The sequence below is a fragment of the Canis lupus genome, chromosome 15 (assembly GCF_048164855.1).
Source record: "Canis lupus baileyi chromosome 15, mCanLup2.hap1, whole genome shotgun sequence".
Lineage (NCBI taxonomy): Eukaryota > Metazoa > Chordata > Mammalia > Carnivora > Canidae > Canis > Canis lupus.
Genome location: NC_132852.1, coordinates 59,158,621 through 59,177,715, shown reverse-complemented (window position 1 = coordinate 59,177,715; position 19,095 = coordinate 59,158,621). Strand labels below are relative to the sequence as shown.

Sequence of the window (19,095 nt, the reverse complement as noted above, 5' to 3'; positions counted from 1 at the left end):
AGATCCCGGCACTAAAATCTTTATGGCCTCCCCACGAGGAGTTGGGACGCAGGTGGTATTCTCATTACCACAGCCGAGAAAGTGGAAGGGTTTGCCTGAGGTCTCCTGGAAAGCCAGTTATTCAAGGAACAGAATCTAGGTCTCCTGATGCCTAGCACACAATCACAAAAGGCACAGAACTCCCCGGGGGAGTTGCCCAAATCACGTGCATAGACCAGACAAGGGGAAATGACACCCAAGATGCTCATTGCAGGATCCCCGTAGCAACCCGGCACTGTTTCCCTCCGACTGCACATAAAGCACACCGAAGGGTATCAAACAACATAAAATCCTAATAGTGCCCTTAATTAGGCGGGATCATCACTCTAACTCCCTGACCTCCCATAGTCCAAGCTAGCGGCCCCAGATTCCTCTCCGTGGTGCTGAATCCGAAAGCAGGACGGAGTTACAGAAACCATCTTTGGCTTACAGGGGACCATCAAGCTCTGATGATGATGAAATTTGATCGCAATAATGTCAAACTTTATATGACCATAATCCAAGTTTACAATGATACATTAAGCCATAATGCTGCTATTTATATCACCATAAACTGAGTTATGGTGATATAAATAGTCATGCTAATGGCATTAACAGCAGCACTCAGTGGAATCACAGCTGTTGACTGCCACTTGTACGCTATTAGCATTGCTATTTATATCACCATAAACCTAGGTAGTCAAACTTGTTATATATGGATCTACAAGGAAGATAGATATCCACATTTTATGCCCAAATTAGGCTCCTGTACTGGAGACTCCACGGCTGCCGCCCTCCCGTATGGATTAAGGCCTATCGAGCTCTTCATTTGGCTCTGTTCTCATTGGATGGTGTTTCTTTAGGAGTTACGGAAGAGCAAGTCTGTTTCCTGCCATCCTCTGATTTTCTGGGAAAAGCTATTTAAAACTGATAAGAAAGTGCAAGCCGCAGCTTCTGGGCAAACTTACTGTCTCCTTGGCAGCGCAGAGGGCCCACACTCAGTTTGGCTTCTGAGCCTTGACGGTCAGTATCTCCAACTACCACCTGGCTCACTGGCAGGTGATCTTTGTAGGATAAGAAGCCAGCATCCTTCCTCCTGAATCACAGGGAAAAACAGAAAAGGATGAGGACGTTAAATTAGAAACATGTCTTTCCTGATAGTTGTTTCAATTGTCTAGTAATTGACCATATTCCAATAAATGCTCAGAGGCTCACTGAGTAGAACCACAGTTAAAGAGTTGTCCTCTCTCTTCCATCAAGAGGTCTCACAGTGTATTACTCAGAAGCAACATTTTCCAATGCCTTCTGGAAAACAGAACTGACACCCTGATATTTCCAGGGAGTCACAACCAAGGCGTTGCATCCTATTTCAGCGTGGGAGTGGACGACCACACTGCTTGGAAAACACATCAAACACTGAACACGCATGCAGTTTGCTGTTGTCAGGAGTCAAAAGTTCAATGACATCAATCTGATCTCTTGGATAATATATGAGACAAAACCCTGACTTCAAAAAAGAAAGCTTTATCTCCTTAATTGCTTTGAAGCAGTTGGTTTTCTTTCCTGCTGAAAAGGGGACACTTTTTGTTCCTTCCTCTTCTCTTATTTATTTCAACAACTGAAAGAGTTTATGTGAAGTTTCCAACACGGGGCAGGTGCTCACCAACTATCTATTTCCATCTATAATGACGAGTGACAATTCAAGCCCACTTGGATTGGTTTTCTTGCTTATTCTATACTTCTCTTGTTTCTTCAGGTCTCCTAACTCTCCCCTGGGGCCACCCCTAAATAAAGGAAGAGGAGCATAGAAATCTAGGAGGTGTTCTCAGGCACAGGCCCAACATGAGTTATGGGGCAGCACAGACTTCACCTTAAGAGAAATCCCTGCCCCCTCATCATCTTTTTGTGTGGCTGTGGTTGAGAAATCCCCTCAGTTTGGGGCTGGTTGGATGGGAGGTACACATTATTATAAAGTCATTCCACAAACTTACCCTTTCGTATGATTTTTTTTTGCACTGTGCAGCCTGAATATAAACAACAATTTTGAAATTGTACATACAGCTGATAACAGAAAACTGACTTTGGATGATAGCAGAATGAGAGAGGCAACTAAACAGTCAGATTAAAGATTTGTCTTTCACATCTCTTGGCAAATAGTTCAGAGAATCGAGGGGAACCAACTTGGAAGCTTGTCTTTAAAATGCTATGCTGTTAGGAATAGTTATTATCCCTCCGATCTTCTGGAATGTCAGAGAACACGCACTCCCTCATGTGTCAGGACCCACAGAAAACCCAGGAAGGAGTCAGAATTCAGCCAGTGGGCCTCAAACAAGTGTATTTTTACACTCCTTTAGTTTTTCATTGTCTTTGAGTTTCTAAAATAGTTTCTTTTTTAGAAATGTGTTGATCAAGTGAGAACTAAGATCACCCAGAAAAGTGCTGTGATTCTTACTGACAGTGTATCTACTGATGATCCAGCCTCAAATATCTCGGTGGAATTTTTTGCAAACCCAACTCCTTTTATTAGCACTTCTATCAATTAAGATTACATTAGAGAGGAAAAAGAGTGTTGGCCTTTAAACTTGATATGTAGTGTTTCTTAAAGTAGCAATAAATGAAAACACCTTTTACCAATATACTGGAATTTCAGGCTGATTTTCTCCACAAATTCATCATCACTTAGAATTACATGACTCTAAATCAAGAGGCTGCAAAGTAAGTGCTGACAACCATTCATCTTGTTGCCTGTTCTCTTATGACCCATGAGCCAAGAATGATTTGTGCATTTCAAAGAGGTGGAAAAAATCCAAAGCAGAATAATATTTTGCATCTGTGAAAATTACGTGAAATTCAAAGTCAGTGTTCATAAATAAAATTTTATTGAAATGCAGCCACTTTTTGTTTTTTTTTAACCATATGGTCTATGGTGCTTTACACTATAATGTCAGACTTGAGTAGTTGTGACAGAGATCATATGGCCCTCGAAGCCTAAAATATTTATTATGTGGCCCTTTATAGAAGAAGTTTGCCAACTCCTCTAAATTATCAGTATCCATATTTCCTTTGGGAATTTATTGAGCAAACATTCCACTTACCATCACGGTGGACTGTTATATAACTTGTCCCCACAGGAGAGTGTGGGGTTAGGGAAGAGACATGGGAATATCTCTGAGGTGGGGACAGAAACAGTTGAGCTAAAATTTATTTCATCTAACAGTAAGAGAGAATTTAAGCTTTGTTAATAATTAATGTTTTGCTTGAGCATACTATATGCCAGGCAGTCATGTATCAGGACGCTCAACATCCTCGCCAATATTCGGTATTGTCGGTTAATTTATGATGAGTGAGAAAATAACCACTTTATAACAAAATTTGTGCTAATCTAAGAGTAATTTGAAAACAAATGTTTGGAAATATTCCAATCATTATTGAATGTGTGTAACCTTAAAAGAATTTGTATGTCTACACAGGTTACCAACTTGGAGATTCAGTTTGTAAATCTTTGTAATGATCTTATAAATATAGAGTTCCTTTTTAGATACAATTAAATCTCTAGAAATGTTGAGGTTATTTTTAGGTTGCAATTCAAAGATAACCATAAGGTTTTATTTGCATGCACCCCCTATTCCATCTACATCCCAAGTAAAAGAGAGATCTAGAACTGCCCTGTACCCAAATTAACCACTGTTTTTTTTTTTTTTAAGATTTTATTTATTAATTCATTCATGAGAGACAGAGAGAGGCAGAGACACAGGCAGAGGGAGAAGCAGGCTCCATGCAGGTAGCCTGACGTGAGACTTGATCCCCAAACTGGGATCACGCCCTGGGCCCGAAGGCAGGCGCTCAACCGCTGAGCCACCCAGGGATCCCCAACCACTGTTTTTTTTTTTTTATTTTTATTTTATTTTTATTTTATTTTTTTTTTATTTTTTTTATTTTTATTTATTTTTATTTATTTTTATTTATTTTTATTTTTTTATTTTTTTTATATTTTATTGGTGTTCAATTTACTAACATAGAGAATAACACCCAGTGCCCGTCACCCATTCACTCCCACCCTCCGCCCTCCTCCCCTTCTACCACCCCTAGTTCGTTTCCCAGAGTTAGCAGTCTTTACGTTCTGTCTCCCTTTCTGATATTTCCCACACATTTCTTCTCCCTTCCCTTATTTTCCCTTTCACTATTATTTATATTCCCCAAATGAATGAGAACATATAATGTTTGTCCTTCTCCGACTGACTTACTTCACTCAGCATAATACCCTCCAGTTCCATCCACGTTGAAGCAAATGGTGGGTATTTGTCATTTCTAATAGCTGAGTAATATTCCATTGTATACATAAACCACATCTTCTTTATCCATTCATCTTTCGTTGGACACCGAGGCTCCTTCCACAGTTTGGCTATCGTGGTCATTGCTGCTAGAAACATCGGGGTGCAGGTGCGGCCTCACGGGGTAACCCAACCACTGTTTTTAATGGCATATTGAAGTTTATCAGAGGCTTCAGATCAGCTAATAGTTACAATGCTAAGATATTCCTTATCAAACCAAGAAAACAGAAAAAAAATTAACAGCTGAGAAAAAAAAAAGATAAAGCTACCCCCTCATTTTTGAGCAGAGATATAAATAGGACTCCAGAGATTTGAAGGTCACAAACAACTCTGTGTGAAACTCACAAGGCAATGGACTCTGCTAGAAACAAATTGGTTGTGAAAACAAATTCATAGATGGTAATGAACTGATGTGACTAGTAAAGAGTTTATGATGTGATCTTATAGCAGAGTCCACTTTCTCTTCTTTTTTTGTTAATTTTTAATTTTAATTCCACTTGGTCAACATACAGTGTTATATTAGTTTCAGGTGCACAGTATAGTAATTCAACAGTTCCATACATTGCCCTGTGCTCATCCCAACAAGTACCCTCCTCTATCACCATCACCTCTTTCACTCATTGCCCTACCCCTTTCCCCAAGGGTAACCACCAGTTTGTTCTCTATAATTAAGAGTCTGCATCTCGCTTGGTCTTTCTCTCTTCCCACCCCTCCTATTTTTTATTCTTTTGCTTGTTTTCTTTCTTAAATTCCACATATAAGTGAAATCACATGGTATTTGTGTTTCTCTGACTGACTTATTTAGTTTTGTATTCTACTGCCTGGCTTTATCCATGTCATGGCAAATGGCAAGATTTCATTCTCTTTTATGTATGAGTAAGATGTCATTGCATAAATATATATTTATCACCTCATCTTTATCCATTCTTCAGCAGATGGACACTTGTTTGGGCTGTTTCCATAATTTGGATACTATATATAATGTTGCTATAAATATCAGGGTGCATGTATCCCTTTGAGTTAGTGTTCTCATATTTTTTGGGTAAATATAGTACAATTACTGGATTGAAAGGCAGTTCTGTCTTTAACTTTTTTGAGAAAACTATACTGTTTTCCAGAGTGGAACCAGCTTGCATTCCCCTCAACAGTGCAAGAGGGTTCCTCTTTTTCCATATCCTTGCTGCAAACACCTGTTGTTTCTTGTGTTGTTGATTTTAGCCACTCTGACAGGTGTGAGGTGATATCTCATTGTTGTTTTGATCTGTATTTCCCTGAGAGTGACATTGAGCATCTTTTCAGGGTCTTTTGTGGGTCCACATGAATTTTAGGATTGTTTGCTCTAGTTCTGTGAAAAATGCTGGTAGTATTTTAATTGGGATTGCATTAAATCAGCAGATTGCTTTGGGTAGTAGAGACATTTTAACAATATTTGTTCTTCCAATCTTTGAGCACAGAAGCCTTTCCATTTCTTTGTGTCATCTTTACTTTCTTTAATCAATGTTTTATAGTTTTCAGAGTACAGGTCTTTTACTTATTTGTTTAGGTTTATTCCCAGGTGTCTCATTGTTTTTGTTGCAATTGTAACTGGGACAGATTCCTTAATTTCTCTTTCTGCTGCTGCTTTCATTTTGGTGTATAGAAATGCAGCAGATTTCTGCATGTTGATTTTGTATCTTGCAACTTTACTGAAATCATTTTTCAGTTCTAGCAGGTTTTGGGTGGAGTCTTTGGATTTTTCTATATAGAGCATCACAGGTCACCTACAAATAGTGAAAGTTTTACTTCTTCCTTACCAATGTGGATTCCTTTTATTTCTTTTTGTTGTTTGATTGCCATGGCTAAGACTTCCAGTACTATGAGTAAGAAAAGTGGTGAGAGTGGACATCCTGTCTTTTTTCTGACTATGGAGGAAAAGCTCTCAGTTTTTCCCCATGGAGGATGATATTAGTTGTGGGTTTTTCATATATGGCATTTGTGATGTTGAGGTATGTTCCTTCTAAACCCATTTTGTTGAGGGTTTTTTTTTTTTTTATCGTGAATGGATATTGTTCTTTGTCAAATGCTTTTTCTGCATCTATCGAAATGATCATATGGTTCTCATCCTTTCTATTATTAATGTGATATATCATGTTGATTGATTGGCAAATACCAACCATCCTTGCAGCCTAGGAATAAATTACGCTTGATTGTGGTGAATGATTTTTTAAATATATAGTTGGATTTGGTTTGCTAGTATTTTATTGAGAATGTATGCATTCATGTTCATCAGGGCTATTGGCCTGTAGTTCTTTTTTTTAGTAGTGTCTTTATCCATTTTGGCATCAGGGTGATGCTGGCTTCATAGAATGAATTTGGAAGTTTTCCTTCCTTTTCTATTTTTTTTTGGAATCCTTTGAGAAGATTGGGTATTCACTCTACTTCAAATTTTTGGTAGAATTCCCATGGGAAGCCACCTGACACTGGACTTTTGTTTTCTAGGAGAGTTTTGATTATTGATTCAGTTTCTTTGCTGGTTAATGGTCTGTCAAATTTTCTGTTTCTTCCTGTTCTAGTTTTGGTAGTTTATATGTTTCTAGGAATTGATCCATTTCCTCCAGGTTGTCCAATTTGTTGGCATAGAGTTTTTCATAATATTCTCTCGTAATTATTTGTATTTCTGTGGTATTGATTATTTCTCCTCTCTCATTTGTAATTTTATTTGAGTCCACTTTCTCTCTCTCTCTCTCTCTCTCTCGATAAGTCTGGATAGAGGTTTATCAGTTTAATTGTTTTTTTTTTTTTTTTTTCAAAGAACCAGCTCCTGGTTTCATTGATCTGTTCTATTGTTTTTATTGGTGATGGTAGGTTTCTTTTTCTTTTTTTAGTTTCCATATCATTTGTTTCTGCTCTAATCTTTATTATTTCCTTCCTTCTGCTGGCTTAGTCTTCATTTGTTGTTCTTTTTTTAGCTCCTTGAAAGGTTGGGTTGTTTATTTGAGAGTTTTCTTGCTTCTTGAGGTAGGCCTTTATTACTATATACTCCCCTCTTAGGATCACTTTTGCTGCATCCTAAAGGTTTTTGACTGTTATATTTTTCATCTCTTTTCTTCCCATTTATTTTTTATTTCTTTTTTTTTTAATTTTTTATTTATTTATTTATGATAGTCACACACAGAGAGAGAGAGAGAGAGGCAGAGACACAGGCAGAGGGAGAAGCAGGCTCCATGCACCGGGAGCCTGATGTGGGACTCAACCCTGGGTCTCCAGGATCACGCCCTGGGCCAAAGGCAGGCGCCAAACCGCTGCGCCACCCAGGGATCCCTATTTTTTATTTCTTCTTTTGTTTCCTGGTTGACTCATTCATAGTTTAGCAACATATTGTTTAAACTCTATGCATTTGTGGTCTCTCCAGACCCCTTCTTGTGGTTGACTTCTAGTTTCACAGCTTTGTGGTCAGAAAAGGTGCACAGATGATTTCAGTCTTTTTGTATTTGTTGAGGCCTGATTTGTGACCTAATAGGTGAGCTATTCTGGAGAATGCCCCACGTGCACCTGAAAAGAATGTATATTCTGCTGTCTTAGGAAGCACAACTCACTTTCAAAAAGACATGTAGGTGAAACGAAAATAAACTAAGATCTGGAGAGGGACCCATGAACACACTTACAAGACTGCTATCTTAGTACCTATATGAAAATTATTTAGCAAGCAAAACAAGCCTTCATTGAAAGTTATGATCTTTACAGATGGAGGTCAATCTAATTTAGGGAGATATTCAGTAACTATTTATCATGTTAGCATAATCTAATTACATCTGCTACTGGGCTTGTACATTAGAAACACTCTATCATCCATTTCAAATAGGCCCTGAACTCAGACTCTTGCATAATTTCTATCAAGCATTGTTATTAAAGAAGAACTTGATTCTATGGATTTTGTTTCTCTAACCTGGTTTTACTGTTATTTTACCTCAGTACCACTTTCCTGAAGAATTCTGTCTTAACTTTGCTGCCTGTTCTTCTCTTGCTTTCTTTTCTTACCCTACTGAGAAAGCAAACAAGCCTCTGGCAGTTTGGCCTGGCCCTTAGCTCAGTGGAAGAAAATAAATAAATAAAAAGAAGCCCGGAGAAAAACAGATATCCGAAACTTTTGCAATTGTGAGCCTGATTTTCCACCAGATGTTATAAAAGTTACCGCACTATGAATCTGTCCTATAATTTTAGCAGAAAGGATTTCTCCTTTGTAAAGTTTTAGAAGTACCTGTTTAGGGATCCCTGGGTGGCGCAGCAGTTTGGCGCCTGCCTTTGGCCCGGGGCGCGATCCTGGAGACCCGGGATCGAATCCCACATCAGGCTCCCGGTGCATGGAGCCTGCTTCTCCCTCTGCCTATGTCTCTGCCTCTCTCTCTCTCTGTGACTATCATAAATTAAAAAAAAAAAAAAAAAAGAAGTACCTGTTTACTGAAAAACCACCACCGCCACCACCAGAATGAGTCAGTGAGCTGTGTGCATTTCCATCACAGCATCGCCTAAGCTAGAAATTCCTGGAGGAATCCAAGAAAGTCAAAGTTTTAGCTACAGAGGATCTTTCACAGAGAGGTGTAGAAATCGGAAATAAAGACATGGGACAATTCTTAGTATTTTTAGTCACTAGAGAAGAGAAATGCCATTAAAACTAGATTGAGTTGACACATCCCTCCTACAAGAGTAGCTATGATAATAATAAAAGTAGACAGGTAAGAACACTTGTTGATGAGAATTGGAAGAAGCTGGAATAATCATACATTGTTGGTGGGCATTGCAAAGTGGTACAGCTCCTTTTGAAAACAGTTTGGCAGTTTCTTAAAAGTTAAGCATAGGAGTGCCTGGGTGGTTCCATCGGTTAAGCAGCTGGCTCTTGATTTTGGCTCAAGTTATGAACTCAGGGCTGTGGGATCCAGCCCCGAGTCAGGCTCTGCTTCAGCGGGGAATCTGCTCAAAATTCTCTGTCTCCCTCTCCCTCTGCCCACCCCTTGCACTCTCTCAAATAAATAAATAAATAAATAAATAAATAAATAAATAAGTATTTTTTAAAAAAACATTAAGTACAGATTTACCGTATGCTCCAATAATTCCATTCTTGAATATCTACCGAAGAGAAATGAAAGTTGATGGTCACCCAAGGATTTTCAAGTAGCTGTACAGAGCAGCTTGATTCATAATAGCCCCAAAGTGGAAACAACTCAAGTGTCTACCAACTAGCGAATGGATAAACAATGTGTAGTATATCCATACAATGGAACATTATTCAGCAATAAAAGAAATGAAATATGCAAAATGAAATAAGCAAAATGAATAAACCTCAAAAACATCTTGCTAAGTGAAATAAGTCAGACCCAGAAGATCACATATTCTATAATCTTATTTTTACAAAATGTCCAGAAAAGGCAAAGCTATAGAGACAGAAACTAGATTAGTGGTTGCATGGGGCTGAGCATGGGAACAAGGATTTATGATAAACAGAAATCTTACAGGAGTAATGAAAATGTCCTAAATCAAGACTGAGGTGATTTTTTTCTGTACAGCTCCGTGAATTTACTAAAATTCCTTGAATCGTACTTAAAACAGATGAATGTTATGGTATGTAAATTGTATTTCAATAGTCATTAAAAAAAACCCAAAAGACCATAGAGAGTGGTGACTACTAGCTTTCAACAAGACAGACATTTTCTTTCTACACGTCACTGGAAGTGCTAGCATGTGGAATTACGAAATGGTGTATTTCCCAGCATTTTGACTATGTACCTAGGGCTATAGAATCTCTACTGACTCCTTTTTTTCCAGGGGCCTTATCCTGTATCAACATTTACATATTCTACTAAACTTGCTTCCTAAATAGGATCTCAGAACACTCTCCCTGGACACCCTCATTCATTCTGTTCTGACCCTTGACTTATATAAGCATTTTTAACAGGAGACAACATGTTAAAATGGCACAGAATACTCCACCAATGTTACCATGCTTGAGTCTCATCTTCATTCCTTATTCAGCATTTGTACTCTTTACCATAGCCTGCTATACCTGTCAATTTCCCAAACTATCTGTATTATTTTTATTTTTAAAAGATTTTATTTATTAGAGAAAGAGAGAAAGAGAGAGACAGAGGGAGCAAGAGAGCACGAGTCAGGGGAGGAGGAGAGGGAGAGGAAGAAGCCCAAGTGGGGGTTCAATTCCTGGACTCTGGGATGATGATCTGAGTCAAAGGCAGATGCTTCATTGACTGAACCACCCAGGTCCCACCCCCCCCAAACTATCTTTAAAATAGGAACTGTACCTCATTCCTCAAAAACCAAACATCCTTGGTTTTCCAGGACATGCCTAACAATAAAGTTCCATCGCTTGTCACCATTTGCAATTCTAATATCCTGGAAATGCCAATACTTTTTAAGCATATCTTCATCTCAAGGATTGTTTCAAAACTATCTATAATCTTTCGTGTGATTTTTGGCTCAAAGAATATGTTCACATTACTTATAAGTCTTTGTATCTTTCCATCCTTTCTGCCTCCTAATAATTATCCCCAGACACGTACTTTTGCTTAGCAAGTAATCAGAAAAAAGTAAGTCAGAAGGTAAAATCCTATAAGAATTTTCCTGAGTTTTTCTGGAAATATTCTTCTAATAAGTTCCACTAAAAATGTTAGATTCATTAGTAGTTATTTTTTTCATTAGTAGTTATTTTTATCAAAAAATTTTTGCATTCTGAGTCTGTCCATCTCTTGAATAAAAAGCACATAAATAACTTACAGTTGTATAGTTTTAAAAGATTTACAGTGTTTTCCTGTGGATGATCTCATTTAATCCTTGCAACTTTGGAAGTACAAGGAAATAGGAATATGCATACAGTTGAACCTGACAAATTTTGATTCCCAAATAATTCTTCAGGGACGCATTTAACACACAAATTGACTCTACCCAGGAATGAGATGCTTCTTCAGGGTATAATATCAAAAGCTACCCAACTGTGTATTAGTTCATACCTAATGTACACAAGAAATATGGGAAACTGATAAACTTAAGCCAAGGCTAGTTCTAGTTAAAACATTTTTTTGAAATTAAATGATAATTTTTATCCTTGTTTTTTCTTTTTTGTCATCGACTCCATCTGTTCTCTGCTGGGGGGATGCACCCCACTGCCTTTCCCTTAACAAGAAATTAATGCTCTCATTTTCCCATTCTCCTGGCCCCTATTAACACCTGCTTCCAGAGAATAATGTGACAAACTATTGTTTCTATCCATTTTTCTTAAAAAAGATTTTATTTATTCATAGAGACACACACTCACAGAAGCAGAGATACAGGCAGAGGGAGAAGCAGGCTCCATACAGGAAGCCCCACGTGGGACTCAATCCCAGGCCTCCAGGATCACACCCCAGGCTGCAAGAGGCGCCAAACCCCTGTGCCACCGGGGCTGTCCGTTTCTATCCATTTTTAAAAGAAGCCAGGCCTGGTTGAGACAAAAGGCTACTCCCAGAAACCAGATCTCTATGAATTGTGGAGGCTGGATGGAGAAAGAGAGGAATTGAAATGACTTTATGGAGGTGACTTAGAAGGGCAGCCCTACTGTCACCACAGCGCAGGTGTGCCAGTTCCTTTATGTTCCTTTCCAAAAACCATGACCAGAAGTCAATGCCTTTGTTCCTAGAACACATAGGGGCAATCTCAGCTTGACTGGATCATCAGAAGCTGAAATAAACAACAGAACAGTCTGATACACAATAAAGTAGAACTTTTAAATGGTGTCCTCAAGTCACTATTGACTATTGAGCTTTCCTCAATGGACGAAAGGTAGTGTTCTCTATAAAGCAATTAGAGTAATTAAGAAAACAACCATCACAATTAGATCTTTAGAATCCATGTCTATGTCCCCTATGAAATGAAAGTAATTACAGATTCAATTACTCCTTTTCAGTGGGAATAGCTTAGGCCTTTTATAAATGCAAGACAATTATCTCTTCATTTTAGAATCTCTTAGAAAACCCTTAGTAACCATTTCAGGATTCTATGCAAAATGTTCCTCTTTGATTTTCCTTCTGGAATGCAAGTTCCTTGCGGCCATATATATTGTCTCATGCAACTTTATAAACTAAATACTAGTAGGCACCTAAAAGTAGCTCAGTCCATATGTTTCATGATTGAATAAATACACAAATAAGCATAGAAGTTAACTCGGCACAATCCTAAAATAGTAATTAGTGTGTGCTTACTACCAATGGTGAACTATGAGAAAGAAAACTCTCCTTGTAATGGGAGTTCCTTGAATGCTCTTAAAAATCTTTTATTATTCCTTTCCTCTAATTGGGGTTTTATTTTGTTTTCCTTAGAAAGTGGTATTCAATTCGAAGTCTCATATATAATTAATATAGTGGAAAGAATTAGATCTTAAAGACTAGAGTAGTCATTCAACCCTTCTTCTGCGTAAAAGTAAGTTGCTAAATTTAACTGGGCTCTTGTTTCTTTATGAAGATAAGTTATGGTATATCTTGGTTCTGAAGGGTATCAGAATATGCAACTCCAAAATATGCCCCTTTGGCATATAGGTTATTTTGAACTAAAGACCACTGAGATCAGTAGACATAGGAAAAGCTCTAAAAATGGCATAAATGTTCCTTTTGGAAAGGAAATTTCCTTTAGTAGAGAGGTCTCCCTCTCCTGTACCTGAAAGAAGGACTCTCAACAATTCTTTTCATCAATGGAGAAGGTACTGATTTCATCTGTAAAACCAATCTTACTACACAACAATGCTTACCATACTTTCCTGATCCCCTTTTCAAAACTTGCCTCCCACCCAGAAGCCCAAACCCCTGTGGCTTAAGATGGTATATAAGGCCAAGTTCTAGCCAAGTATATCTTTTTGGGTTATTCATCACTGAGTGCTCTGATGTGAACGTGCATCTCCACGCATGTTACTAAACTTCTCTGTTTTTCTCTTGCTGATCTGTCTTTGGCCAGTCTAATTGAGAGGACTCCAATTGTAAATCCTATGCTAGTTAGAGGAAAATATTTTTTTTCCTCCCCTACAGTTTTATGATTCCACTTAATGTTTGTTTGTTTGTCTTATAATTCTAGAACAACAAGTAATAATCATTTGAACAAATGTGGCTAACTTAGATGTGTGGCATAAAATGTAATAAATGTTAGGTCTGTTTTTCAAGGGGTGAGGTCATTGGTACTCTGAATGCAGGACTCCGTGGTTCTGTGTAGTTTCCCCCAAAACTATTAATATAGTATCTAGCCTATGTTCTGGGAGATGACCTAGTTATCACCCTTATTTTTCAGATGAGGGAACAGATCTGGAGTAAAACTATGCCTCATCTAAGGTATTTACTTAGTGGCTGAAGTAGGCAAAACAAACCTATCTCCATTACTCAAGAATCTAAAAAAGGGAGATGCATATTTACATTTCCCAAATTCTCCTAAAATAATTTCAGTTGTTTTTCTAGAAATGACATGAGAGTCTATGTTTTTATCAAATAGGGAATTTGTCTCACTGGATCAGGGACTAGTTTGGACTATTTACAGTTTACTTCATCTATTTGCACTCATATTCTCTTTAAGTAAGAGTTCCTTGTGTTTTTGAAATCTGTGCTTAACATTATATAATCATTATATGATTAGCAAGGAGGGAGCCCTTGATGTGTAGCATACTTACATTTCCATGTATTTTTATCTCTAGCAGTTCATGGTCAACTCCTGGCACCTCAAAAGTAATCAATGGGAAAACCTTTACTCATACTAGCCTCAAGTATGTTTAAAAATTAGGGTGAATATTCTGGGTTCCTCCAGTGTTCCTGAAGCTTCATTTGTAGCTAACAGACAAATGCAGAAATTGGAATAACACGTGTATCTGATCACTGACGTTTCCCCTTTGCTTTTGCAGGATCACCTTTAGGTTCTTTCCTGGTTTGATGACCCTGGGGTAGGTTCCTTTCAAATTTTGCGTGGCTGGCTTCATCCCAGAGGTTCCATGTCTGGCCCACAATGCATTCTTGTCTCTTGGAAATCTGAAATGGGAGGCTAATGACAATATGCCATGTCCCCTCCCCTTGAAGCCAGGCAGGGGTCTTCCAGGCTGATGTGGATCCATGCCATTATTTTTCACTCCAGCAGACATGGGGCAAGGTCTCTGATTCATTCTCCTAAAGTTCCCCCTTCTTGCTCTCATGATGGTGGTGATGGTAGGGGCAGATAGAATATGTTAACAACTCTGCAAAATAAATGTTTCCCACTGACGTCTTATGTCAGTGTCTCCTGGGGTAGATAACTGGGTAATGTTGGCAGAGCTGCCCCCAGAGTTACAATGTGGGAGTCTCTGCTTAGATCACAGCCTTGGAACCAGTGCTGAAACTCCAAGACAACAGAAGAAACCTAACTTCTGATCCCTTCCTTGGGTACGAAAGAAATTCTAAATCTGGCTAATTTTTATAATAGCAACTTTCTATCTTATTATGTGTGTAAATTATTCCTTTGCCGTCCCCACAGAGCTTCACTATCATGAGAAACAATCATCAGACTCTTAACTCCCTAAATTTTTACTTAAATAGATTGATCTTTGCAAAAGAGCATTAGTTCTGATGAATTTGGTCTCAGAAGAAAGTTCAATATACCTTGAATTTTTATTTTATAGATTTGCCCATCCTTTTTGAAAGGCTTTGTTTTTCAATGATACAAGCATTTTGCTTTTACCTAAGAAGCATTGCTTTTTCTTCCTGTTGCTATTTCTAAAGCCGCCTTCAAGTAACACAAATCCATAGAAATGATTCTTATATTGATTCTACCACAATCTTTTCTCTACAAACATCACATCATTTTTGACATACCTTGTCATTCCCACTTCATCTCAGCAGGTCATTTTGTTCCCCTAGTGGACACCAAACATTGTTTGAAGGTGGAAGTGGTTTCCTTTACTGGTCTCTGAGCTCTGGGGGGCCCTTAAGATGATCAATATATTTTTGTATGTTATCAATATCTTGAAGATGCTGTGAAATGCAGACATGTGAAAAAGGCCTCAGCTACAATAATGAAAAATATTTACTCCTCAGGATGAAATGGTTCAGATGAAAATAAAATTCTAAAACATCTCTCAGTAGCTGTGACTAAGATAAGGCCAAAGGCAGCCACAGGAAGAGGCTTAAGAATGTGATCAGTCTCAGGATGAAGGAAGAAGAACAGCCCAAGGAAATTGAAAATAAATGATCTAAAATTTGGGAGGGATCCAAAACAATTATGTGCAAAATAAGGCAAGGGACTAGAGAACTTCAGGGAGAAAAAAAGCAGTTAATTATATTAAATACTGCAAAAATGTCTAGTATTTTAAAAATGTGCACATTGGGTACATCAATTTAGAGGTCATTGGTGGGCACATCTCAAAGACTTCCAGAAGAGTAAATGAAGAAAAGTTTCAGTGATTGATCATCAAATGGAAAATGAGAGGAGAGACCAACCGTAAATTCTTGTTTTAAATTTGGGATGAGAAATAACAAATGGAAGAAATGATAGGATAAAGACTGTAGGAGTTTGAGATTTTTGTTCATAGACTGGGAGCTGAGTCAATTAATTATGGTTTATCACATATGTCTATCATCAGTTTCCCACATTATTATCCAAGTTTGGAAGCAAAACTCAGGCATGCCTTACATATTATACATGTATACAAATTGCACATAGATAGCATAGAACTTTGTCCAGAGAACGACTTAAAGTGGCTCATAATTAGGACCTAGTGACCATTGCTGGGAAATATAAATACCAAATTCAGTATCCTCTTGTTCAGATCCATTGAGCAAAGAGCATCTGGGTTTCTTTCTTCAAATTATAACTAATCAAGGGGCATCTGGGTTGCTCAGTTGGTTAAGCATCTGCCTTTGGCTCAGGTCATAATCTCAGGGTCCTGGGATTGAGCATTGGGCTCCCTGCTTAGCTGGGATCTTGCTTCTCCCTCTCCCTCTGCCCTTTTCCCCCATTCTCACTCATGCTCTTTTTCTCTTTCAAATGAATAAATAAAATATTAAAAAAAATCATAACTACTCAAGTAAGATACACCTGGTCTCTGAAATAGGCTAGTCAGTATATTTTGGGGAATGATTCTTGGGACTGCACTCTTGGAGTAAATGGCTGAAGGAAGCACTAACTAGATAATCTCACAGTGAGGTTCTGAGCTATGTGGCTAACTCTAGCCGGCTAGGTCTTTGATGTTGATTGGGTTTGGAGAAAAACAGAAATTCAGTAACCCTCTCAGGGACATTGTAAAACTTCTGTTAATTAGATTTTAATAAACAAGGTCATCTCTATTGGCAAGCTTACTTTGTAATTTAGAGGGTGAACCATTTATGATGCAGTCCAACTTACACAAATTAAAAGGCATATAAATCCTCCCCTTAGAAGGAAGACAATAAATATCCCTTGCTATATTAATCGAGGCCTAGAAAATACCATCAAAGAAAGGAGTGAGTGGCCTGAACTTGCAGGACGATGCAAATCTTAAACAATGCAAAACTCAGTTTAGTGGCAGGTTTTTGGAGAGAATAAAACATGTGAGAGTCTTGTCTGTGTGAATTCATTTTGCTCTCATGAGGATCCTGAAGGGGAAATTGCCACATTCTTCTGATAGGGCAGAGCGTCCAGTTTGCAAATAATCTTAAAATGAAACAGGCAAGGGATACAAACAAGCCCCAGAGGATTTAGTCATTTATTTCCTTGAGCTGTCCTGAACCGTGATGATTGATTCTTACTTGACTTAAAGGTTGTTGCATTTGTGTGCTTGAGCTGTCATCACAAGATACCACAGATTGGGGGGCTTAAAATTCACATTTATTTTCCCACAGTTCCCGAGGCTGGAAGTCAACATCAAAGTGCTGGCAGGGTTGTCTGGTGAGGCTTCTTCTCTTGGCTTGCAGACAGCCACCTTTTCACTACATTCCTCAAATGACCTTTTCTATGTACACACAAGCTGGCTCTGTGTCTCTTCCTCTTCTTACAAGGACACCCACCCTAAGCGACTAGGGCTCCACCATTATGACCTAATTATTGCCGTTGAATCTAATTATCTCCTTAAAGGCCTTATCTCCAAATATAGTCACATTGAGGGTTAGGACTTTAAAATGACTTTTGGTGGGAGATGACATAATTCAAAATTAAGTCCATATAGTTGTATATAACTATTTATGCTGAGTTTTGGGAAACATTAATTCTGGAAGAGGGTAGTCAGTTTTCTGGGGGCTGGGAGGGAAGATATTTGATCTCCTAAGTGTGGGAAATGCTACATATATTCTGTATCTCACTCTTGGAGACATAGGACACCAATGAGTACAACAAGGCCTATGACAATGTCTGCACTGAATAAAACATATTTACCTTTGACTCTGTATCCTGGAAAAGGGACTTTTCCCCTCAGCACATGTATTAATATTTTGAGAAATAATGTTTTGCATTGTATTATTCTGTGAAGCATGGTTTCTGTCTTTCTAAGGCTTTTCAAATGCAGCTTTCATGGTAGTTCATTTATAGGGCTTAATGGATGAGATTAAGAGACAGACCAATTGATAATACTGGTGAGTCCTTAACATCCTAATTATCGGTGCTATATCTGCCCTTGTATACTTGTTCCCATCATACAAAGGATGTGTCTTAACCATCTGGTATAAGACAACTCTTGGGCTTCTGTAATAGAACCCACTGAATTAATTTTCCTTCCATGGGAAAAAATAATGGAATAAGACACAGCAGTGAAATAAATGAACCACAGTCACACACAAAAATATAGTAAATATCAAAAATCAAACATTGAGAAAAAAGGTCAGATGCAGAGGAGTACATGCTGAATGATTCCATTTATATGGCAGTCAAGAACAGGCATAAATAACCTATGGTAGTAGAAGTCAGAAGAGTAAACTTTGCAGGGATTGTCTAGGAGAAGGTACAAGAGAGCTACAGAGCTGACCGTGTTCTATATCTCAATCTAGGCAATAATCTCATGAGTCTACCACTACATAAAAACAACTGAGCTGTATGTTTGAGATGTCTATACTTCACACTATGAAAGTTCTAGCTCTTGAGAAAGCATTGGTGGCTCATTATTGTTTTCTAGGAGAAAGTTCAACTCCCATTCCTGGTCCCCTCACAACGTGAGCCCATTCAATTCCAGGCATATGGAATATAATGTGGCATCCACTCTTTGCCTCTTTGCCACTGAGCCATTTCTTATTATTCAATTTCATTTACTTTCACACTTTCCTCTGTACATGTTCCCTTTTCTGGGATGTCCTTCTATTTTATCTGTCCATTAAAATTCCACTCATTCTTAAGACCTTGTCCAGTTGTTCATCTCTTCTGTGAAACTTACCCCAAATTGAATTAATTGCTTCTTCTTTTGGATTCTCATTGCAATTTATTTATGTGGACAACATAGTTATGGATGACAAAGATTAGGAGTTTTCTGGGACTTTCCTGGTGTCAATTTTTTTCTCTTTGTCTCCATAGTACATTCCTACTACATAGCTTTGTTTTTGGATTGGAACATGGGGCCCACACAAATATAACTCTAATGATATGTTAGGTTTTATAATTCTCTGTCCTCTGTACTTCAATGTGACCTCCTTTCCTTGAATAAAGATGATGTCTTAGTCATTTCTGTAGCTGTAGGACTTGACCTTGCTTGGAATTACAGTGACAATCATCTCTGTATTATAAGTAAACTTCACCTTTTAAAAAGTAGACAATTTGCATTGTGAAT

General features: G+C 38.1%; 1 protein-coding gene across 6 annotated transcripts in view; it reads right to left on the bottom strand.

Annotated features, from left to right (window-relative positions):
* Positions 1–19,095, bottom strand: part of CNTNAP2 (contactin associated protein 2) — a 1,976,111-nt gene that overhangs the window by 359,589 nt on the left and 1,597,427 nt on the right. For all 6 annotated transcript variants that reach the window (XM_072777573.1, XM_072777574.1, XM_072777575.1 and 3 more), the window contains one exon: positions 987–1,114. In XM_072777573.1, the coding sequence (XP_072633674.1) occupies positions 987–1,114 (128 nt within the window). The remainder of the gene's footprint in view (positions 1–986; positions 1,115–19,095) is intronic.